General features: G+C 33.7%; 1 protein-coding gene across 11 annotated transcripts in view; it reads left to right on the top strand.

Annotated features, from left to right (window-relative positions):
• The window catches only part of KIF6 (kinesin family member 6), a 167,860-nt gene that overhangs the window by 38,288 nt on the left and 105,289 nt on the right, over positions 1-24,283 (top strand). For all 11 annotated transcript variants that reach the window (XM_068185499.1, XM_068185493.1, XM_068185495.1 and 8 more), the window contains 5 exons: positions 248-391; positions 4,646-4,732; positions 7,825-7,928; positions 22,331-22,436; positions 23,290-23,416. In XM_068185499.1, the coding sequence (XP_068041600.1) occupies positions 248-391; positions 4,646-4,732; positions 7,825-7,928; positions 22,331-22,436; positions 23,290-23,416 (568 nt within the window). The remainder of the gene's footprint in view (positions 1-247; positions 392-4,645; positions 4,733-7,824; positions 7,929-22,330; positions 22,437-23,289; positions 23,417-24,283) is intronic.

Below are 24,283 nucleotides of genomic sequence, written 5' to 3'. Positions count from 1 at the left end.
GGTCTTTCAGGTCCAGCTCCTACAGAGACATATAAACATGCTGAAATTTAACTTGGAATTCTTTCAATAAAGCCAGTGGGTTTGCACCTAGCAGTGGGGTGCATAAGCATCCCAGTTTTGTTGTGTCAAAAGTTCCTGAGCAGATTGGATTTGTTCTTTTTATGTTTTATATGTTGGATATGTTATTTATATGTCAAATATTTGGAGACATATAAATTTAAATCTTATATTTTTGCTATTGTTTCAGGTAATAATTGCCCTTTCAGAGAAAAACCGGTCCCACATTCCTTACAGAAACTCTATGATGACCTCAGTGCTGAGAGACAGCCTGGGAGGAAACTGCATGACTACAATGATAGCAATGCTTGCTATGGACAAAAGAAACATAGATGTATGTTATTTCTATCTTGAACAAAATCTTGTTACTTCTCTATAGATCCTGCTCTTTTGATTTTTAATATAGTTAAAAATTGAAGTGTGTAAGCTTTTAGTCTTATCCTTTTAAAAGGACATTTTAATTTTGTTTCTGGGAGATAATTTAGAATAGAAATAGATAATCAGTGGAAATTGCTGTAGGATAGAAACAAATACTTTGGAAAAATGTGCTTTTCTCTATGTAATCTCAAGTCAAGTAGCAGTTGCGAAATGACTTGCACCTAGTAGTGAAATACTTTTTTTCAATTTACTGATTTCCTGGTGATTATTTTTTTGAGTTATAAAAGTGCATTTCCACTGAAAATCTTGGCAGAACTTCTGTTAAGCTTCTTTGGAGTCAAGATTGTAGAGATTATGGTAGACAAATGGAGAGTTCACTAGGAAAGAAAGGGAATTGGGGGGTAGTTTTGGATTTATGGAAATTTTTCAAATATTTTGTGTCCTGTCACCAATTTCCTGCACTGGATTTATGTGTAGTGATGTTTTCTCTTTTTTTACAAATAGGCCTGTAGTTTTTATCAAAGGGCTGTAGTGAATGAGGCTACATCTGTCTGGAGACTGGTCAGCAATGATATTCCTCAAGGTTCAGTTCCAGGGCCAGTTCTGTTCAATACATTCATCAATGATCTGGAAGCAGGAGTTGAATGGCCCATTAGCAAGTTTGCTGATGATGCCAAACTGGGAGATGCTGTTGATTCTCTTTGAGGGACAGAAGGCCTTGCAGAGGGATCTAGATATATTGGAGCATTAGTCTGTGATTAATGGGATGAAATTTAACAGGAGTTCTGCACTTATAGTGGAGTAATGCCCAACACAAGCATAATTTGGGAGTGGATGGAAAGCAGCCCTGCAGAAATGGATCCAGGGGTGCTGGTCAGATGAGTAGTGAGCCCAAGCAACCAAGAGGGTGCCACATCCTGGGATGCATCAAACACAGCAAGTCAAAAGAGGTGTGATTATCCTGCTCTCTGCCATTCTTACCTTGAGCACTGTGTGCAGTTCTGGGCCCCACAGGCTAAGAAGGATGTGAAGGTCCTTGAGTACAGCCAGAGGAGGGCAACAAAGCTGGCTAAAGTCTGGAAAAAAATGTCCTGTGAGGAACAGCTGAGGAAATTTGAGCTTGTCTAGTTTGGGGCAAAGAAGGCTGAGAGTGACCTCATTCCTCTCTGCATCTCCCTGAGGAGGGAAAGTGGAGAGGGAAGTATTGAGCTCGTCTCCCTGGTATCCAGTCATAGGATGTGTGGAAATAGTTCAAAGGTATGCCAGGGGACATATGTTTCTCAAAGATATGCTCAGGCTGAACATTAGGAAGCATTTCTTTGAGAGGATGGTCAAACACTGGACCAGGCTGAAGAGGTGGTTGATGCCCCAAGCCTGTCAGTGTTTAAGAGGTGTTTGGATAATGCCCTGAACAACATGCTTTAATTTGGTCAGGCAGTTGGACAAGCTGATCATTGTAGGTCCCTTCCAACTGAAATAGTCTAGTCTATTTTATTCTAGAACTTGTAGCAATGTGAGTATATAGAACACTGCTCAAAGCCATTTATAATCTATTTCCTGATTTTTCCTAACATAAACCCATTCTAATATGTATAAACAAAAAAAGAAAAACAATTTAGTCTAAGACTCTTTTCTGAAATACAGTGGAAAATATTATACTCAAATCATACTTCATCTAGTTTTAGACTTTTCCTTTAGAAAAGTGGACTTCGTTATTAAATTAAAACATATTGTTCAGACTTGCAAATGTAATAATGAAAACATATTATCTGGTTACAAAGGCAGCTGGGTAAGTTTGTTAATTTTATTTTAAGCTCTGTGAGATCAGAAGCCTTTCATATATCAATTCATCAGGTGTATCTCACATTGTGTTCTAGATTTCTATTTTGGAAATATTTAGATCCAGCAGTTATGCAGAACAAGCTATGAAAATTTTCATGTTCTTGCTTTAACATATACTATTTACACAACAGATCTTATTCTTCAGTCCTCTCAAAAATAAAATTAAAAAAAAACCACCAAAAAACAAACAAACAAAAAAACCCCACCAACAACAAAACAACTTGCTCACCAAAATCTGAAGTGTCCAAATAATAAAGGTGGATGATAAGCTAATATATCTGAATATTATAAAAAGATAAGTAAATTGCTATTCATCAGAAAATGTCAGAATTAGAATAGGTGCATGCGTCATTATCCATAGCTATGTTAGGGTTGCATGTTGGTTTGTTTTTTTCCATTGGGTGTACATTTCACTCACAAACGATGCACAAGATAGAGCTAGCCACAGTATAAATTGAAGTTGTATATTAAAAGCCACTTTCTGAAGGACCTAGTGTTGTTTCTTTTAATGAAAACAATGAAGCAGAAAATTCAGAGTAAGAAAGGGCACTCATATGAAGAAGACAAATAGATTATTTTCCTAGACAACTAAATTATATTCCTACTTCTACCAATGAGTTTGTACAGAATTTCTTAAATCACTACATCAAATTTTTTTGTGCTAGTTTTTTGGAGTGCTTGGATGAAGATGTTGATTCTGAATTGTAGATACATTACTCAATATAGCTGTAACTGAAGCAGAATGGAAGCTGTTTTGAACAGCAGATCATAAAATGACAACAATTTAGTATAATATGTTGGTACTTTTGACTTCAGTTTCCATTCTGTTAAGTGTAATCATTCCACACATTTGTAGCAAAGAAGGTTAATTGATTAATTCTTGTGAAGCCCTGAGGTGCTGTGATGATAAGCATGGTATAAAAATGATTAGGAAATTAGGTGACAATTTTGATGGCATAGAATAAACAAATTGTAAGCTATCATACTGAACACTGAGAACTTAATTGATTACCTACTTATTAATTTAACAGGGCTAAGAAATCTAGTGGAAATGCATGTGTACTGTACATAAAACTGTACTTACTATATGTATAGACCTTAATTAAGATCACATTGGCTGATCATCATTGCAAAGGAAAAGCAGAGGCAGACATAGAGGCCAACTAACAGCCCAACAGTGTGTAATTCTCTTAATTCTAAGGCCTTCCTTTCCTTTCCACAGTATATACTTTGTCTTTAGCAAGAATCATCTTTCCTCACATAACCCTTATTCAGGGTTCCAAAGCAAAACCTCCAAGCACTTAAGGAGACAGAAGTTGTGTGGAAAAAGGTGAATGAACATAATACTTCAACTGGTATTTTCTTATATTGGAGGACTGAAAACTGCAGGATTACTTCCATTCTGAAAATCAATTCTCTTATAGTAATGTATTAATTTAGGGTCTCTGGTACAAATTCTCTTTTAAATGCAGGCTGCCACATCCCATAAGGGTTTATCATACAGTTTCTCAAGCATCATTTGAATTTCTATGACTATTACTGCCTGGTATTCTATGTTTTATTACTTGACTGAACTGGAGATAATTGCTGGGCTTTTTTCACTGAATATATGTCTTATAGCAGGGTCTGGCATTTAAATATAATCTGATCTGGAATGTGAGAACAATGCATATCAGCATCTTTGACTTCTCTCTGTGCACTAGATGGGAGTACACAATGACTATCACAGAGTTTCCCCAACAAACTCAGTCTTGTATCTCTTTTTGTTCTGCCTTTCATTCTTGCTGATCCCTGTCTTAGCTATTCTGACAGATTTTTATCTGGTATCACAGCTCCCCTGTATGCCTCTCAGTTTCAAGTCTCCTAGCTTGTTTCTCAGTAGTGCTCGATTTCCACTATTCTTCCCACCATCTTTTTTCCCAGCTCCTTTTACATAAATTACCTAGTCCCCTTTTCACCAAAAAAAAACAACCAACCAAACAAAACCAAACAACAAAAAAACCCACAACTTTTATTAGTTTTCTCTTTTTCTCATCATTCAAAGGTTGTTGTCTTCTGAGTAGCATGGCTTAGTTATCCTATAGTTCCAGCTGGGGACTTACCTGAAACACAGTTGGTCAGGGGATAAACTGTATTGGTAAAATATGTCCTATGATTTAACAGTTTTATGTGCTCCTGTCATTTATATGCTAACCTAATTTCCCTTTAATATTGTTACTTTGGAATGGGAAATGATAGAATATTTCTGTAACACACTCAAAAAATGGAAACATAATTTAATGGATTCATTAGAAGTCTGGCTACTTACCTGGTGCAAAGGTAATTGGAATTCTCTCCTCTCTCTCATTTTTTAAAATTTTTCTTCCAGGAATCTATATCAACGTGCAAATTTGCACAGCGAGTTGCTCTTATTAAGAATGAAGCAGTTCTTAATCAAGAAATTGACCCCAGATTGGTGAGAACTGACTGGGGGAGGAGGGAAGGAGATTGCTTGGTTTAAGTTTTATTAATCAATAGCAGTCAAATTTATGTTGGGGATTTTATACTGAAACATCCCATTAAATTGTTTTCAGATGCAAGTTCCAACTTTTTTTCTTTAAAATAGCTGCCACTTTTTCTTTTCTTTTGGATGCAATTATATTTAAGTGGATCTTTATCAAATCTCTAAAGGCTTTCTCAACTCTTAAAGCATCAAGGAGAAATGGTCATTTTCATTGTCATCTTACTGTTGTTTTTTTTAGTTTGATAATTCCTAAATCATAGTCACAGATCATTGGATGGTTCTATAACTCTAAGAATGTACTAAGATTGCTAGTCACTTGATGAAGGCACAGAGCTCCACTGAAACAATTTGTGTATTCAAAAGCTGAGAAATATACCAAGTCCTTCATTGAAATTGATTCAAGGAATATTTTAGATAGGAAGAAAGAACTCTGTGAAGTTACCATTAGCAACAAAGAGGGGAACAAGCAAAGCAGACAGAAATAGCTAATTATGTAGCTAATGGTTTTATTCATTGTTACCTGATGGTAATTAGCATATTTCAGTTACTGTTAATAATTGTGTCTTTATTTTTTCTTGTCTCTTCTTCTTGACTTTCAAAGGGAATAGAAGATCCTTGTCAGGTTTTCAGCTGGTTTTCTTTTTCATTGTTATTATTTATTTAATTTTTCTTTGCAAGCAATTTCTAATAACTATAGTATCACAGAGTTAAAAAAGGCAAAAAAACCCCACAACCCAATAGGCATTGAACAACTTTTTTATTTCTGTCTGTTCTCTTTTCTTTTCTACATACACTTTCTAGTAGCAAATCATGCAAAACACTTCTTCCATGGCCACAGAAAGCTTTGATTGAGGTAAAGCACATGCAGGCTCCTGAACATTTACTATATCCTGTAGAGCTATACTCCACAAGTTTGGTATGTCTCGCTCTGCAGGATCATTTACCAAGTAAAGCAAAAGCGGACACATGAGAGTTAGAAAACCATTCCCTCTTGTGGAAAAGGCAGCGGAACACAAGTACCTTGAATTTATATGGCCCTCTGTTCATTATGGAATTTGTTGCCGATCTGAATTATATTCCCAGGGTGCAGCCCTACTATTCAAAGTGCTGGATTTAAGACTTTTTAAATAAAATTTTTTCATAAAATTTTTCATTAAAATTTATTATAATAAAATAATATTAATTTTATGAAAAATCAAAATATAATTTATTGTCAGTATCTATCATCTGTGAGTTGAATGCATGCTTTATAAAGGGGGTTCACAATACCTCTTGGTGGATCTGAGTTAAGTCAGATTGTTGTGTAAACTTTATTCTTTATAATGGAGAATTCCTGAGTTTTTATCTTACTGAGAAAATGAATTTGTACCTGTTGTACTTTTAAGTGACTCATCTTTGAACCTCTCTCATTCATTTATGTCTAAAGGACATAATTTAAACTGAAAATTAAGGTCTTGAATAAAACCTGACCTCTTCTGGTGTTCATGTAAAAATAGAAATGAAGTTATTTTGCTTCTGTAGATTTTTGTTTGTCTTAATAACACTTGAAAATGAATCTTCTATCCATATCCTGAAATTGAGATTTCTGTTGTCAGATTGAAGTTAATCATCCTAACAAATCTGAACATTGAACAAAGATGTTACTGTGATTCAGCTGTCTACCATTTTCCATTTCAGCACCAAATTTAATTTTCTTGACTCAGCAGCTGGCACAAACTACATCAGAGTGTGGCATCAAAATGGGGCCACAAAAAATTAGGGTAAAATGTTTGGTCTGCAACATTCTCTAAGTGTTCTTGCAACTTCTCTAATTAACAGTCATAATTTTAATAGACTATTAAATAAAATAGTATGTTAGACTTTCATACTTTATTGTAAAAAAATCATTACTTTATTGTAAATAAACCTCTATAAACTATAGGTTAAGAGTTAAAAGAAGTAATCATACACGTTTAAAATAATTTGATTTCCAGAGTACAAACTTAGAAAGTTATGATAAAATTTATCCATTAAAAGAAATAGAAAAGTTTGAAGGAGCTTTAATATCCAGTGTCATGGATTTAAACAATCTCATTACTGGAAAGTGCATGCAATCAAAAGTGATTAATTTTCCTTAAAAACATTATTCTCTTGGAAACTTATTTTGCACATGGAATCAGTTTATGCAAATACACCTAAAAATATCACTGGCCAACTGATACATTTGAGCCATATAAAGGGAGGCTTCATTAAATGATCAACCATAAAGTGTCCAGGAATGCACTCATTCATGTCTTAGACTTAGGTATTTGCATATTGCCCTGCTTTGTAGAACTTGGCTTTGAGAGTTTAATGATTATTAAAATTTGGTTTTATACAGACATTTATTCCCAAAGTGCAGATTCTGACAATGACTTCCTAGAATTTAAAAATCTATTAAAGTTTTCCATGTAATATTATCACATTACTATTCATTAATACAATTTAATTTCATTATGTTGCTTTATGCCATCAGTTTGCTGCTAGCAGCTGATGCATATTACAAGTATAGCACACAATAATTCTAATAATAGTGAAATGTCATATGAAAAAGAAAAAAGGTAAATTAAAATTGATATTGCTTTGAAATTTCTGTTCCTATAAGGGAAAGCAAAAAAATCACTTTTGTTGTGTAGTTGCCCTCACTCTAACAAAGATGTCAGTTCTTAAATGTGTTTTCACTATTAAGAGGCAAAACTAATGAGTCAGAAAAACTTTTTATTCCTATGTCAAATAATATTTCACTTTTGCAAAATATCTTTTGAACTCTTTCTGTACAGCCAAGTCTTCTAACACAAGAATTTACTGTATTTGGAAGACTTTTCTTGGGTTTATAAATGGAAAAAGAGAGAAAAAAAAAGGTACTTGGTATATTTGAGGCATTTTGACAGTTTTTTAAAAAGACATATTTTTTAAAAAAGGAGAAAATGAAATTATATTTACCTAAACTCAACCTTCAACTGAAAAAATCATAAACTAGCCATTAATTTGTAGCTGATGCTTAGTTTATGTCTTGCTGTTTGTAGATGATTATCCAGCTGAAAAAGGAGATTCAGGATTTGAAGGATGAGTTGGCGTTGGTGACTGGCAAGCAAAGAACATCGGAGCTTTCCCAAGAAGACCTACTTCAGTAATGTTTTACATTGTTTTCATTTTCTTATTTAATTATTATACTTTTCATCAGTTTTTTAGTTGGCATAAGTATTTAAATTCATTTCAGAGTTTTAAACTTCCTTGTGAATAATAAAGTGGCATTAGGCGCCAGTTTAGAATGGCAGATTTCCATGAAAAGCTCTATGAGGCTGCTGGCTGTGTTTTTGCAGTCTCAGCACTGAGGAAATGAAGTAAACGCAACGGATGAGAATGCCTGTCAAATGCCAGACAAAAAGAAATGTTATATAATAGGGCAGAATGAAAAACAGTCGCTCTCAAAACTGGATATGCAATCTGGGTAGATTTCAAAAAATATTCTTGTGCTAAGATGTATCCCACTGCAGCATTAGTTTGACATAAACCAAAAGAAATCTCGCATTTCGAATCCACAATTAATCAATGTCTTGAAAGCCAAACATTTTTTTTTAACTAAACATGCTGTTGAAATATACTATTAATTCATGTAAATATTGTAACATTCTGTAGCTTTTGGTAACAGATCAGTACAGCATTTAGAAACTTTCTAAATATGATGTATTTACTCAGGTCTAAATGTTTGCAATAACTGATTTCAGTTTCTAGATGTGAAAAATTGAGTCTGTAGTATGGAGCTATTTAATTACTGTACCTCAACTCTATAAAAAAAAGAAGTACCTGCCTAATTTTGTTTGATTAGTATGTTAACAGTACTAATTTCTCAAGGGACTGCTCCAAAAGACAACTACCAGGGCTAACAATTTTCCCTGAAACACAGGAGAGTCTCGAGACATGAGGACAAGCTGCTACCTTGAACCTTGAATTTCTCATGTAGATTGTTGTCATTATTATTTACATCAGCAGATATCAGTATATTCTCCTAACCAGAAATGTCCCTGCAGTTTCTATGGAGTTAATGTATATTTATCATCTGCCCAAACACGAGAGTCAAATGAACAAATAACATTGCTGATTAGCACTAGGCTAGCCATAGAAAGAAAAGTACCTTTTTCATTATATGCAGAATTAAATGCTCTTATTAGTTAGTTTCTTTTTACCCTGACAGAAGGGTAAAAAGAAACCTTTTTAATCTTCTAAAGATGACTGACTTTCAATGATTTTATTCAGATATACTTAAATAATCTATATGTTGATTTAAATAAGTGCCTTCAATGAATTATTGTAAAAATCTGTCATATTAATTTTCCACTGTGGTCTTGTTTGCTGCTTACTTTGTATAAAGAAACTGGGGTTTTGAAAATGGTTTGGGTTTTCTAAGACCACAGTCACAAATCTTATTTCCTAAGATTTTTACCTTTTGCTGTAGTAATGGCAGTCTTATAAATAGGAATAGGTTATAAATAGTAATGGATTAATGGTTGATTAAATTTTTCATTATGATTATGCAAAGGAAAACTAGGAATGTACTATCTGCATACAATTGCACTATAGCATACATCTGGGAGGCCTGATTTCAGAAATGTGACTAAAAAGTGTATTAGTTTTATGTTTTTCCTTTTTATTTATGTGGCACAATATATAGTGCATTTCACTATCAGAAAAGGTTTCTTCTGAGCTCATAACAAGGAATTTTGCATCCCATTACTCCAGAAAGAAGCAAGGTGTAGACTTTTATGAGTTTCTACCTGTATTAAGTCACATGATGACAAATAACTTTCAAGGACATCAGCTACATTAGGTCAATGCAAAATTTTAAGGTTTCTAAATTTATAATTTATTTATATTTATTCAGGCTCATGTAGCACATGTATTAATTGTTTCAAAATTAAGTTCTTTCTTGGAACAAAAGCTGTGGAATTAAAATACAGAAGAGCACTTAAGTATTGCTGACTGGGATATAGTAATTTTCCTGAGGATCAATACTAAACAAGAAGGGCCTCAAACAATTAACCTCATCAGCCATCAATGCCATATAATAACATTTTTCAGGGATTGTTTTCTTAATATGTTTTAAAGCGAAAAAAAATAATTGGATATATAGAGTTTTTTTCAAACAGAGAGGCAAAGGGAGTGTTAGACATACATGAGTCAGACTGGCTTGTTAGTTCTTTGGGCCACAGTTGAATGGAATGTTGAAAGCTAAGTCAATCTTTTCTAGAACAATTCAAGGGAAGGAAAATACCAAATGTCAGGGTTTAGAAGTTTTGCATTTGTCTGTGTTCATGCAAACAGAGTGCTCGCAGATAAACAACTGGATGCAGCTCAGAGACCCAAACAAAAATATAATGAAATTATAGTCTAAAAAGCCACTTATTCAATAAAAGTATCTTTTTGTGGTTTTGAACATTTATACTTTTTGAGCTTTCTTTCATATGGCAATAACATTTGTGACCATGCTGATTTACATGACTGAGCTTGAGGTCCATAAACGTTCTGCGCATTTATGACAATCAGCAGATAGCATCCAAGTGTTCTGTCTCCAGTTAGAGTCTATCAACACATAACAGCAAATCTCCATGACAGTTCTGTTTATTGGGACTGGCCATCTGAGTTTGGAGCTACTCATTATCTGGAGAGTTTGTACACATTAAAGAATAAATATACAAGTGAGTAGTCCAAACGGAAGTATGGAACTGGATGATGGCTGATAAAATCATGATTGACTATTACTGGAAAATGTCCATGTTGGGATTTGCATCTGGTTTTGCATCTATAATGAAACCTAAATAATATCATTTATCAGGAGCCATACAGATTAGTTTGTTATGACAGGGAGAAGAAGAAAAGAAACATGGTATAGGTGATAATGCAACATACTCTGTTGTGCTTTATTTCAAGTGGCCACCCAATAATGATTCTTAAGGCACTAGTATTGTAGGGGATTATTTTATTATTATTGTTTTTATTATTGATGCTTTTCTTAAATGTCAGAGAGGAAAGTCTAATTAAGGTCATTATGGATTTCAAATACTACTTAGACGTTTTTGCTTACTTAGGATATCTTCTGTTTAAACTTAAACTATATCTCATCATGCATGTGTGTATATATATCTATGTAAATAATTCAAGTTTATATAGTTCTTTTCCAAATTCTTAAACTTTGACTGAAGTCTAACTGTGGTTAATTTTATTGCAAATAATTGACTAGTAAGGAGAACTGTTAGAAAGGATAGTCTTATACTTTGGATGTGTTTTAATTTTTCTTTTTTTGATTCATCATATGTATTATAACAGAGGTCACAGCAAAATTGATCTGCTGAAAGTGTTCTGATCCTGGGTTTTTTGTTTAATTCTTTGATGCTGAGCACAGATGGTCAAAGGTACAAAACATGTCAGTGAAAAACTCCATGCACTGAGTACACATTTATTGTTTTTGTCCCACACAACACTTTCTCAGGCACTTTTCAGTAGAAGACAGATGCCAAAATGAAACCAAGTTCAGTGGTACGTTTGTAGATCTAATATTTTTTAGTCTAACACAATGCTTATGGTGATTGCATAGATTTTTTTGCTCTTTACATATGTTGCAGGAACTAGGTGTTAGTGATTGCCCAGAAAATAAGTGTTAATAATATGTGAAAATTATATTTTGTATGTTTCTTGACTTAGTAAGTCAAGAAATGCCAAACATTTCTTGCAACAATGGGCTTCATTCCACTTGTTTACATTCAGAGCATTCCCAAGGAAATTGGTGGGCTACTCAGTGCAGTTGGAATTGCTAAATATTTGCAGGTAATATATGAATAAGCTGGTTTTCATTCTTTATTGCTTTTTTCCTCAAAAATCAAAATTCTTCAGGGATTAATTTTAATTTTTTTTTTCATTTAATGGAAGGAAAAAAATCTGTCAAATAAGCTTTTCTCATAATTGCTACAATGTCATGTTACCATTCACTAAGTTTAAAACAAAATGGAAAACAAATGCTCACGACTTTTTTTGGGGAATGGTAAATTATAATATGATGCACCTTATCAGTTGTGTGACTAAAGCTACAGCTGTCTGGATTTCAGAATTCTGTGTTAAATGGTGAGCACTTGCATTACTGTGTCGTTTTTTTGATTTTATTAGTTTGTTCTCATAAATATTAGCATAAATTAATTCTTCTGCTCTCATTTTGTTTATCTAAAAAGCAAGGCTTAAAAAAATCATCTAGACTCCATAAGTGGTTCAGAATGTAGTTATTAAAATGCTTCCAAAGTGTGAATTGCTTGCTTTGGATCTTACCTTCTATTTCCTCAGCAGTAAAAGGCTGATCTAAATATTTCTTTGAGCTAAAGAATTAGTTTCATACCTATGGGGGAAAAAAATAGAAAAAGAGCTCTTTGAATTATTTTTAAAAAGTAGAAAATAGCATCATACATCCCAAATACAAGGACATTCTACTCTTTCGGGTTTCAGCATTATGCTTTAGAATAGAGTTAAATTACCTTCAAATGATTTTTTTTTTTTGTGAATTATGTGCCAAAAGTAAAAGATAAAGTCCTTTTTGTCTGAATAATTTGCGATTTTTTTAAATAATATAAATTAGCTTACTAGCAATTCTCTGTGTGTGCCCAGAAAGTCAGGATTTCAAATCAACGTCTTATGTTCCAGAGCACCCATGCTTCCAGAGCTTTTGCCAGCTGGAAATCTCTAAGAACAGCACGGAAAGTACTGGCTTAGCACTTTAATTTATTAATAACTTTACCTTATTTCTTTTAGACACATATGTTATTACAGACGCTTCTATTTTTTACTTCAACAGTCATATATTGTTCATCTTACTCAAGTCCTGGAGATCTCATTACTTCTGTCTTTCATTTTTTATGTTTCAACACAGTGACATCTGTATGCTATCATAGTATTATCAGTATTGCACTGTTGTACAATATAGACCTTTAACAGTTACTCAGTTAAGCTGTTGAACAAATGGTTTCTTTTACAAAGCTGAGCAAATGTTCTTATTTGCTGATAGTAGTGTTCAATTTCATTTGCAAGGTGGAAGAAATAAAGGCATATCACCTTGCCTTTTGTCGACACAGTTTTGCAGACCATAGATCTGTGTAGAAGTTAGCAGATTGACTGACATGAACTGTGTAGGCAATATTCAAGAGAAAACAAGCTACCTTAGCTATAAAGTAGTCTCAAGATGTCTCACATTAGCTGCTTGCTTAGATGCCTGATTTAGAATGCTATTAAATCAACGTATTTTTGTAGAGGACATATTTTCTCCTACATGTTATGAAAACTGTAGCAACAGCACAGAAAGTTCAGATTCCTAATGCATGTGCCTAAGCTACATGTTTAACGTGTAAATAATGTTCTGTGATCCTGCTTTTTTTTCAAGGCCCCTGAAAGTAGGGGAAAAAACCTTATTAAAATTGATCACCCTTTAGATTGAAACTATTCAGAGATAATAAACTGTAAAGTTCTTTTCAAAGGATAGCAAGTTTGTTTCAGTATAGGGGTGGGAGGGGGGTGGCAGGTAGATGATATACTATATCCTGTTTTTTAGTGTTCAAAATTATACGAGTCATCTAATGTTATACGGTTTCAACAGTAATAGTGAAGTAAACTTATATTAGTGAGATGTGTGGAGAAAACATAACATAGCTTCCGTTGATTATTTATATGTTTGAAAAAATATTCAAGCCAATTTTCAAATATATAGGACCAAAAGTTATCACAGAAGCTTTTTGAATCTCATTGAAATTCATTGAATATTTGGTCAGATGAGTTCTTCTGAAGGTACTACTAAGTATCTGTTTGCATCCTTTGGTACTTTGAATACTTTTTCATAGTCTTTTTCTTTTGAGCTTATAAGTAATAACCTGTAAGTGATACTTTACAAAGTTTTTTAAACTACTTCTGTCTTCTATACTGTAGGATTATCTTGGTGTTCATCCATATGAGTACTTTTGGCTTCTTTACATTGCTGTTATGCCTGTCCTATGTAATTTCATTTTATTTCAAGTTCTTCCTACTTTGCAGATATTTTGATTTTTTAAAAATTTTGATAAACTAAAGGTTGATTTTCTCTTGCTACTTTTAGATATACTCCAGTGATTAGAACATAACTACTGTTATGGCCACAAATATTATCTGGCAGTGAGTAGCATTTCTTTCTGTATGCGCTTTTGGGTTGCTCTTATAAAGTGCGATTGAAGAAGGAAATCATCTACGCAGCAAGCTACTCGACATGTTTCTTCTCTGCAAAAAAAAAATGCACGTGTAGAATTACAGGCAGTAGGCACCTTTTTCCCTCGTAAGCCAGTCTTGGTCTTATTATTGTCCAGTCCAAATTACCCCTTTTCTTACTGATACAAAGATTTAGAGCTGTGTGCATTTCATCATTGAAATGAATGCTTTTCAACTGTGTAGAAACTCATCTTACATCTGTTTGCCACATCTAATTCAGAAGAATCTCCTGTAATATGTAGTTGTTAGAGCACTATATAGATATTTTTAAAACTGTGTAAATCTTCCAGACTGTAGAAATGTAAGACACTCAAAGGCTTACTGCTCTTACTTACTACCCTGGTCTAAGACAGAACCAAATCAATGCAGCCTATACCAGAGCTATGATAATAAAACTATTCTATGAAATATCTACTGAAGGATTGTACAAAGGCTTATGTAATTGCTTCCACTATTTAGTTACCTTAATTATTACTATTTCACCCAGGAATTAACACACTTTTGTTAAATGAGGGGTTAAGCAGTTATTTCTGGACACAGAATGCAGGATTATCCTCTATAAATGTCAGTTATGCTGTCATGTGTACTACCTGTCAGTAAGGTAGAACAGCTCTTCTCAGGGCAAGCTGGAAGTATTCTGTGTACTTTTACCTTCTGTCATTTCATTCACAACAGTGCCTGGAAATACCTTTCCTTTTTTCCCTTATCTTCCATAGCATTCATAAAATCCTCTACTTTGAATCTCCATGGTCTTCCTATGCTGATGCACACTAGGAGCTACCTTAGCTTCAAGTTAGCTGTTCTCAAATCTAATAGTCATTCTGCTTCCACTATTATGCATTTTTTAGATCAATGGATTCATAAGACTTGTAGAGATGTGGCGTTCCTATTTAAACAATATAGACATCATTATTAAACTCAATGATCATTTTTGGAATGAATATATTTAAAACAAATTGATACCAATTATGTTACCAATAGGAAAACTATTGCAAAGTCAAGGTAAGCAAACCTGTTTAATTAAAACGAACTCTCTAATTACCACAAGTTCTTCATTAGCTGCCTAGTTAGCAGCCTAGTTTTCATAAACTTAGATGTTTGCTCGTGACAGAGTTCACAACTGACAAACAAAATTAATTGTTATTTAAGTGAACTTAATTTTGATACATAACATACAATGTCAGCGATCAGGGGTTAAAAGGCAAGTTCTCTCAGGAATGAATCATGGCACATAAAGCAAGGTCAAAACAAGTCCTTCCAAATCTGTGTTTTAAGATTGTGCATCCTGCAAGCTATTGAGATCTCCAAATTTTAAAAACATACTCAGTTGGCTGGAAGTGCTTTTCTGATGCATTTCAGCTGTGTAATTTGCATCCTGGTTCATCCAAACAAATGACTGATTCAGAAGCAGATTTTTAGAAAAAATATTGGTGTGTGTTATTTAGTGAATGGGTGTAAGTGAAGTAGTAGTGCGTTAATTACTTAACACTCTACTATTAAGTTTACTCTACTATTAACTATTAAGTTAAGTTAATAATTCTGCAGTTGTGCTATCAGAAAAATTGCATGGGATCTGAAGTTATGTGGGTAGAAAGGTTTGAAAGGTTTTGTGATTTATGTGTAGTCTAATCAGTAAGCAGTCTTCATTAAAGAAGAATTTCTGAAGGGTAGAAAGTAACAGAAGAGAAATAAAGTTGATAATGTAAAAGCTGTCTCTGAGCTGCAGTACAGTGTGTGTTTACATTATTTGCAAAAGAAAAGCTATCAAGAGGGAAAGGTTCCACCAAGAACTTGGGCCTGATTTACAGTCACTATTGAAAGAGCAGTGTTAGTTTAACATGTTTCCATCCCAGCTGTTTATTACTGTTCTACTGTGAGTTTTCTTCCAAGCATCAGCATAAGGACTTGTGCTGGATGCAGCTTGTGGTTTCACATTCTGGTATCATGATTCAAACCTGCCTGGATCAGCACTGTAATACCTTTCTTTTTGTACTATGTTGAAATGTAAAGGGCCACTATCAAAATTAGTTTTAAATTAATCTTGTAAATCACTTAAAACTGTTCCCTTGATATTGACTTAAAAACTTTTTGTGCGTGTATGTAAACTTTTGCTCCTATTTGGGGTTTTGTTGTGTGATTTTTTTTGTTTTTTTTTTTTTTTTTTTCCCAATGAGCAGTGGGAAAGCCCCATTCTTTGCTTACTGCTGTTTTTCACAGAAAATGGGTCTTTGTTTCATACTTCCATATTCTTCATCCTTCTGAGAATTTCTGTTGGGAAAACTATTTTTTCTGTTACATCAGGGTTCTGGCAACAGTCTTCAGCATATCCTTGCTCTTATTAGTGTAAGTTAGGCCTGCTGTTCTCAGGGAAGAGCCTTGCAGTCGTAAAAGAACAGAAATCTATTAAAAATTGCCTTGGATGCTTCATTTGTTTTAATAACATCAAACAATATTTACTGCTCTGTAGTTTACTTTACAACATATAAGAGAAAAGAGAAAAAAGGGAATCACTTTGGATGTCCATGTGTTATAAGAGGCATCTTCATATGATATTTTCCTGTCATGTGAAATTAAGAGTGATCATCCACGTTCCAGCTTTGATTAGCACAAATTCTGCATGAAAACATTTTTGAGAGCCTTACTAAGCTAAAAATAATGAAGAATGCGGCATCTGGCTTCCAAATGTTATTAACGGCAACAAATGAAAGATTATTAGTTTAATATTTGTTTATACACAAAAATAGAGTTTTTAGGATTTCTAAAATATATTTTTAGGTTTGGGGATTTTTTTAAATACTAGTTTAATACTTTCAGTGCAAGTATCTTGTGGCTAGGTACTTCTATTTCAGATTAATGCAGCCTTTTCTGATGTAACTCAGCAGCATAAGAAAATTCCTTCAAATTTAAATAAATTAAATTGACCATCTTATGTTAGAAGAGTACAAAATACATATATATGTGTATATATATATATATGGCATATTTCCACTGAAACAGTTAAGTGTGACAAGTAAGCAATTCAGTAATTTTCAATTCAGTGTTTGTACCTAGCTCCATAATTAGGTTTCCATTGAATTTCAGTTAATTAAACAGCTTCCATCATAGCTTTTTCCTATCAAGCTGACTTTAAAAGCAGAGCAGTGTGAATTCTTAGCTCTAAGTATTTTTATAAGGGTCTCTCCAGTGTGATATGAAATTACTGGTTTTGATCTTCTGATGATAGTACAGGGAGCATCTCTTTATCTGGTTTTCTGCTGCAGTGAGTGATAGGTATTTGTTCCAAGGTTTTTGGTGTCATTTCATTACTAGGTCTTTGGCTTGATTATCTCGAATTTTAATTTTAGTTCGGGGATTATTTGATTTTTTTTTTTTGGCTACCAATTGATACCTTGCAAAGCTCAGTTTGTAAATTATAACAGAGAAATAGAATGTCAAAGCAGGAATTTATTTCTTCTGTAGTCCATCTTTCATATAACAGAGAGGTCCAGGACTGCTGTAATGGTAATCTCCAAAAATACAGTCAAGAAAGGAAAACATACTATCGTACTGCAAGCTGGAGTGTTTACATATATTTAATATTATGGAAAGTGGTTTTGGTATGTTTGTTAGTTGATTTTTTTTCTTCTTGATTCTAGCTGGTTTTCATTATATGCTTGAACCAAAGCATTTGAACATTTTTTCCTTCCCTCTTGTTTATGAGTTACCTTAGCACTCTTAATCATGTTGTAGAACCTACATAGATGATTTTTCTACATGATTTTCCCATTGACTTTTGGCACTTTGTGTAATGGGGAAATTAAGGCTCAGTCTGGGTTGTTCTGGGGAGAAGAAAAGCTCAGTCATATACTTAGAAAATTTTAAAACATGGTATATATTCCGTGTCCAGCGTGCTCTTTTCTTTAGCAAGTTCATAATAAAAATACTCTTCTTTGGGCAGTTTTATTTCCTAGTTTCTGTTTTGAGACGACATGAAAATGCTGACCTTTCTCCTCAGCATAAAAGCATAAGTAAATATAAGGATTATTTGCTCAGGTGTTTTTGTAAGAAACTAGTTCACAACTCTTACAGAAAGTAGGACATACTGTCTGACTAGGCATATGGTCTCAGGGCTGAGCCACAATAGATGACTAAAAATACTTTATTTCCTATGCCTTTTTGTTATTCTACTATAAGTTGAAAAATGGTCCTTTAGAAAAAGAATGATTTTATTTTACCTCATGATTTCATATTACCCTTGTTCTGCCACTTACCCATGCCTCTGAATAGACAAGTAAAGCAAGATTTGCTAGAAAGTTCTCTGGACTTCTTGGTCTCTATGAGTTTCTTGCTACTCTTGATCAGTTAGACCATACTTTGTTCATTGTTGAGATGATTAATCTGTTCATCTGGTTCAATTCTTGCTGACATATTTTCTTGCAAAAGTCTTTGAGAAAAACAGTTCAATGTGCATGCTCCTTGAAGAAAACTAAGGTTCAAACATAGGTGACTATCTCAGAAGATGCTATTATTGCTAAGGAGAATGCTATCATCCATCTCTTGAAAGTAACAGAATGAAAAAGAAAAGCTATTTTGGCTCACCTTTATTTCTATAATATTTTTCTCGCTGTCTTCCTATTGGAGAATGACTACAACCTGTGCATGGTTTTGACCAGAAAGAATGTTCTAGAATTGTAACTGTAGGTGCCCTATATGAATTTTATAAATCTTTCACAGCCCTATTTTATATAATTCTGTGCTCTAGTTTTCATATATTCTATATATTTAATTTTATGGAGTATTTAGAGATAAATAGTAAACTGATTTTGTCTGGAATATGAGAAGTTAAAAGGATATTCATCTTGCAAATTCTATTGTCATTAGTTTCTGTGCCACCTAGCAAATAGATATACCTTGTCTAATATATGTTAGGAAAAAGTATATGTACAGTCAGTATTCCTTTTTTATGCTTATTCTCTTCTGTATTTTTTCCCTTGCCCTGCATTTGTTTATTGTCTCCTTGATTAACCTTGTGAATGTTTCTGGAAATGAAGTAGCATTGTTTTTTTTTTAGTTTTTAAAACTGAAGATCTGAACTGTATAAATTCATGTTATTTTGATAGTCTTTGAGCTGCTAAATCACTTAAATAAAAGATGGTTCAGTTTACTGAGATCTACTCATTGAGAAGAGAGTCTTCAAGTTGCCTCTATATTACATTGTTTATTTTGTACCTTTGTTTAGTGCTTCAGTTTTCTGGAAGAAGTCCCCTGAATGTCCAGTGTGTTGCCAGACTGTGTTTATTTTAGAAAGAGTTCTGGTGTTTTTTACATGGAAACCTTAAAGAGCAAGGGAGGCAGTGATTTCTTTTCCTAGAATTCATGGAGATTTGCATGGCTGGTTTACTTTTATTTATGTATTTTTATTTTTGTTTTATCCATAGCTTTTAGACTTGGATGGTCTTTTCCTTTTCTTTTTCTCATTCTTAATGATGAAATATTGAAAATTTATCTAAAAATACATTGACAGTCTAGGTTTTCCTACAACAAGGAAAGAGGCTGAATTGGTTTATAACTTCAAATTTACACTGTGCTATTTTAGATTTGACTCAGTCTTTTGGTGCTCAGATCTCTTTTGGCTTTTATGTACTACTTGGAAATCAAAAAATGAATTGGACTGTTGTGTTATTTCAAAAATTCAGAAAGCGTAACATCAAAGAGAGAAAATAACCGCTTATAACTACAGCTTGTCTAGTTTGTTACACTCAACAAATGAACCTTGACTCTTGACTGGAAAAATAATTTCAAAAAATAGAGCATTATGTTTCATAAATTATATATTCTTTATCTTTCTCTTGAAATATTTTCAAATTATAGTAATTGTAATTATGCAAGTTAGGGCAATTTTTTGGATTGATTCCTGTTGCCTAAATCTGTTGTAATCTGAGTATGGGTAAATCCCTGGCAACCGGATAATCTTTGAAAGGTTAAAACATCTACTTCATAATTTCTAGTTCAAGATAAAGGCCCATTTTTGTAGATGACTTCATATAGTCAGTCTAGACAATCTAATTATAAAAAATATTTTTTTACTTGTTTCCTCTTATTTACTGAAACTAATAAGGTGCTTAAGATAGTGACAAATACTGACTTACTCTGTGTCTGTGTAATCACAATCATATTCTCATTAATAGTATAAATGCCTCTCTTTTCCCAGTGCTTTCACAAATGCCTGCCTCCGTGGATGAAGGATTAATTCTCCTGCTCTTTGTGCTTAGTGTGTCTGAAGAGAGTATAAGTAACTTTGTACAATTGGCTTCTGTTCTGTTGTACTCTTAATGCTGAGAAAAATCATGCAGCAACAAGTAAAATTTTGGTTTCTTTTACTGAGTAAATTTTGTTATCTCCTCAGTTGAGAAACAAGTCAATGCCAATAATACTTCTGTAGATAATATTTCTCTTTAAATATCGTCTCCTTCAAGCTCTCCATATGTACAGCTCACATTGACTTCAGAGATTGTCCTATAAATTCAGATGTTGTAAATTTTGGACATTTGATGAGTGGAATAGACCACATATATGTCTTGTTATTTAAGTGAAATGATGAAAATGGTAAAGCAAAATTTGAAACTAACCCTCTTGCTTCCTTTTTCTTCTGTTTGGAGTATTGCCACTTTGCTATCTCTAGAGGAGATAAATACTAAAACTTTGTTATGTTTTCCAATTTTCATTCCAGCCTTGCAGCTACTGATTTTCAGATATTTATCTCCTAAAAATAATGCTGGGTTTTTTTTCTGGTTGTCATGCATGTTATTATTTCAATCTCAAGCAGGGATTTCCTATTACTGTAATGTGAAGAATTTCAGTGAGAAAAGTCTTCAGAAGCAGAGAAATACCACAAAGCATACTCTAGGGTCAGCTTTGGATGCTGTGATATTATGATGCCTACAATTTTTCTATGTTGTTGCAACAAAGTGATTCCGATAATAAAATGGCAACAAGATTCCCAGTCCTGTAACTGAAAAGGATAAATGACTAGGAAGTGACATTCAGAAGGCTTGCATATTTAGTGGGAAGTTGAACAAAACTAGTCCAAAAGAAACACTAGGCACAGAGATGAACTCTTGCCCATCTTGGGCAGTTGGGCACTTGATGCAGCTGCCTTAGGTTCCCTGGCTTAGGCTCAGAACTTAAGTTCATCTTCTGAGGTTGATAACCAAAATAAACATTTAAAATTATAAAATTATGCTTTACAGGGCATATGCCTTTCGTTGTCCACCATTTGCCTATTAAATAATTCCAATAGCATTTGTCAGGAACCAGGAAGCCATTAATCTGAACCCAGTTGATGGAGTTTGCATTTGTACTTGCAGTTTCCCAGAAATATTCCTTAGTAAGTGGGTTAAAAGTCTAGTTTGGGCTTAGAAGTCCTCTTCCCTTTGTCTTAAGAATGAACTGCAATGCATCCTGAAATACGAGACCTGGAAAGATGGTGACAGCATGTAAGAGGAAGTCTGAATCTATCTGTAGAGATGTGGCACCTGGCCTAAAACGTAGTATATTATGCCTGTATAAGTTTCGGGTCTGATAATTTTAATTTGGTTTTGAAAAATAAAGAGGGTGCTTTTCTGTGCCAGGGTGTCTTACGAAGACCAAATTACTGAACTGCTTCTCCCTAAGGAAGATTTGGTCAGTTGTTTGTAAAAAATGCAAGAGAATAAAATGCTAATTACATTTCATTCCTCAGAAGAACAGTGGGTCTTTGAGAATTGTATAAATCTCTGCACTAAAAGATAGTTTGCCTTACTTGGTGATTGGAGTAGGTAATTTATGCATGAAAGCTATGCTATCTGCTGACTATTGTAATAGAAAAAAAAGTAGATTTTTCTTTTGCACAAATAATCATATATAGTAACAAATCATATGCCCAAAATCTCTTAAAGTCTAGTCTTCTGAGACAGCAGGTTTTAAGTATTTTCAATTATGAGATAGCAGAAGAGCAAAAGGTTACAAAATAAATGAGAAAAAGAAAAGATTGCGTCTAAGATGCTTTTAGTCCTAGAACTATTCCTTAGCATGTGCCATTATGTTCAGATATGCAGTATCTTCAGTATCAAATCTAGGTCTCATTAATCAGAGCAAAAGTACATTTCAAATGCATGGACCTTGAAGAAAAATAGCTTATTAATATCAGACAGCTTAGTAGATTTTGTCTTGTATTTGACGTGCCACTTTGCAGAGTTGTCTGCTTGTTTCTGATTTTTTTTTTTCTCTTAAAAATGTTATTTCCAGGTTGGATGAGTTAATTGAAACATTTCTCAAAGATAATGATCCTGATAGCTCTCTGGATGTTGGTGCTGACATGCGGAAGATCAAGTATTCCTTCGTTCATATGAAGGTATTTTTTTAAAATGAAATGAAAGTGCAGCTGGCATTCTGAAAATAACTTGGAGATATTAATGGTTGAAAAGTGTTAAAAGAAATTCAGTGCAGTTGAGAAGTACTGGAAAAGGGTGAAGCATCTGAACTTTAAATAGTGTGGAGGATTCATAGAAAACTTAAATTTAGCTGGGAAAATTCAGCAGCATTTTGTGGAAACATCAGCAAGGATCCCAGCATGCAGTAAATTGTAAGAGTACTGGAAGTTATTGGAACCAAGACAAGTTGGTTTTCTATGGATAGATATTCTCATCTGTATTTCCAGCACTACTGAGGCTTTATTTTGGACAAACTATGTTGAAAGAGGTAAAAATGTAGGTTAAAAACACTATATCCCTTTATCTGTTACCCTAATTCTTCTGATGGTGTTGCAAGAACTTCTGAATCATTGAGAAAACAAAAAACACTTGACAATTGTGAAATTACGGAAGATAATACTTTTCTGTATTTTGGGATATAGTTTTTCCAATGTAATAGTGTATACATTCCTGATTTTAATGTATTGTCCTTAAATAATTAGTTTTTAATTATATTTTTAATACTGAAAGTTCTGTGATACTAGAAAACACTGGTGTTTATGTGCAGAAAGAGTAAAATAAATTGTACCCTTGCTAATGAAGATTAAAAAATACAATTTGTTTCATACTTTATACAATGGATATAATTTGACAGTCAACTGTGGCGTGATTTTTTTCTGTCAAGAGTATAGAAAGGTTTTACTTGTCTTACTATAGCTAGACTCTCTCAGAATAGAATACAGAGCTGGAGGGAAAGTTAAAGGGGTGTGCTTTTTTTTTTGTTTCTCCTAATAGCAAATTATAAATCATCCAACGACTTCAGGTAGAAAGCTGCTCTCACAAGACATCTCTGAAGAAAAAAACAGTAATGAAGAACTGGAAAAACTGAAAGGACTACTGCAACAAAGAGACAATGAAATCAGTATCCTTTGTGGAGGGAAAAGTATTATTTGAGTTTGACATGACCTTACTTACAGCCATTTTTCTTTGTGTGAGAGAGGCTGTACTGTGTTAAAGGAAATACTCAATTCTCAGCTTTTATGTGACAGGACTTCTGCTTTGCACCTGCTTCTCTTTCTGTTTTTACCAAAATCAAAATCCTGCATCCAAGCACCACTTAGCTTTAGAATGGCCCAGCCAGTAACCAAATATTGTGATCAGGCTACACCTAAAACATTCTCCTCAAGCAAATTAAACTACTTTTTAGAGAGGGAAACTCTGATGCTATACAAAGAATAGAGTTTCCTGTATGTGTTATTTTTAGCCAAATGAAGTGTTGCTTTGGGGACTACTGGGCAATTTGCCCTTAGAACAAATATAAAACTTGTACTTCTTACATTTAAATTTAAATCTTTTTGCACATAAAAGTGCTAAAGTGCTCAGGCGTGCTTTGTCCGTTTCACTGCCTCACAGGGAACACTAGTAGCTGCACTACAGCACTATGGATGGGCAGGTATTTTTAGCAGGTTGGCAGACCTGTGGGCAAACTACAGCCACTGCAGTCCCAGCTTTGTGGCTACTCAGTGGGGAAAGTTTGTAATACAGAAGAGAAATTAAAATATGGGGTTGTTTAATGTAAAGGTAACAGGGGTTTTCTCACAGTTATTGGTAAAGAGCAGAGTCAGTTGCATTCTTTGTGCTTAACAATTCCGGCTCAGTTTTATATGTGAAACAAGAATGGCATTTTTCACCGGGGTGTAGCATGTTACCTGTCTGAACTGAGATGGCAGGAACGCTTCCCCATTTCTTCTTTTTCACAGATGATAAGATTGTGTTTTTCCAAGGTGAA

The sequence above is a fragment of the Anomalospiza imberbis genome, chromosome 3 (assembly GCF_031753505.1).
Source record: "Anomalospiza imberbis isolate Cuckoo-Finch-1a 21T00152 chromosome 3, ASM3175350v1, whole genome shotgun sequence".
In the NCBI taxonomy this organism is placed as follows: Eukaryota; Metazoa; Chordata; class Aves; order Passeriformes; family Viduidae; genus Anomalospiza; species Anomalospiza imberbis.
The sequence above is the reverse complement of the archived record's forward strand: the minus strand, read 5'-3'. Positions and strand labels throughout refer to the sequence as shown.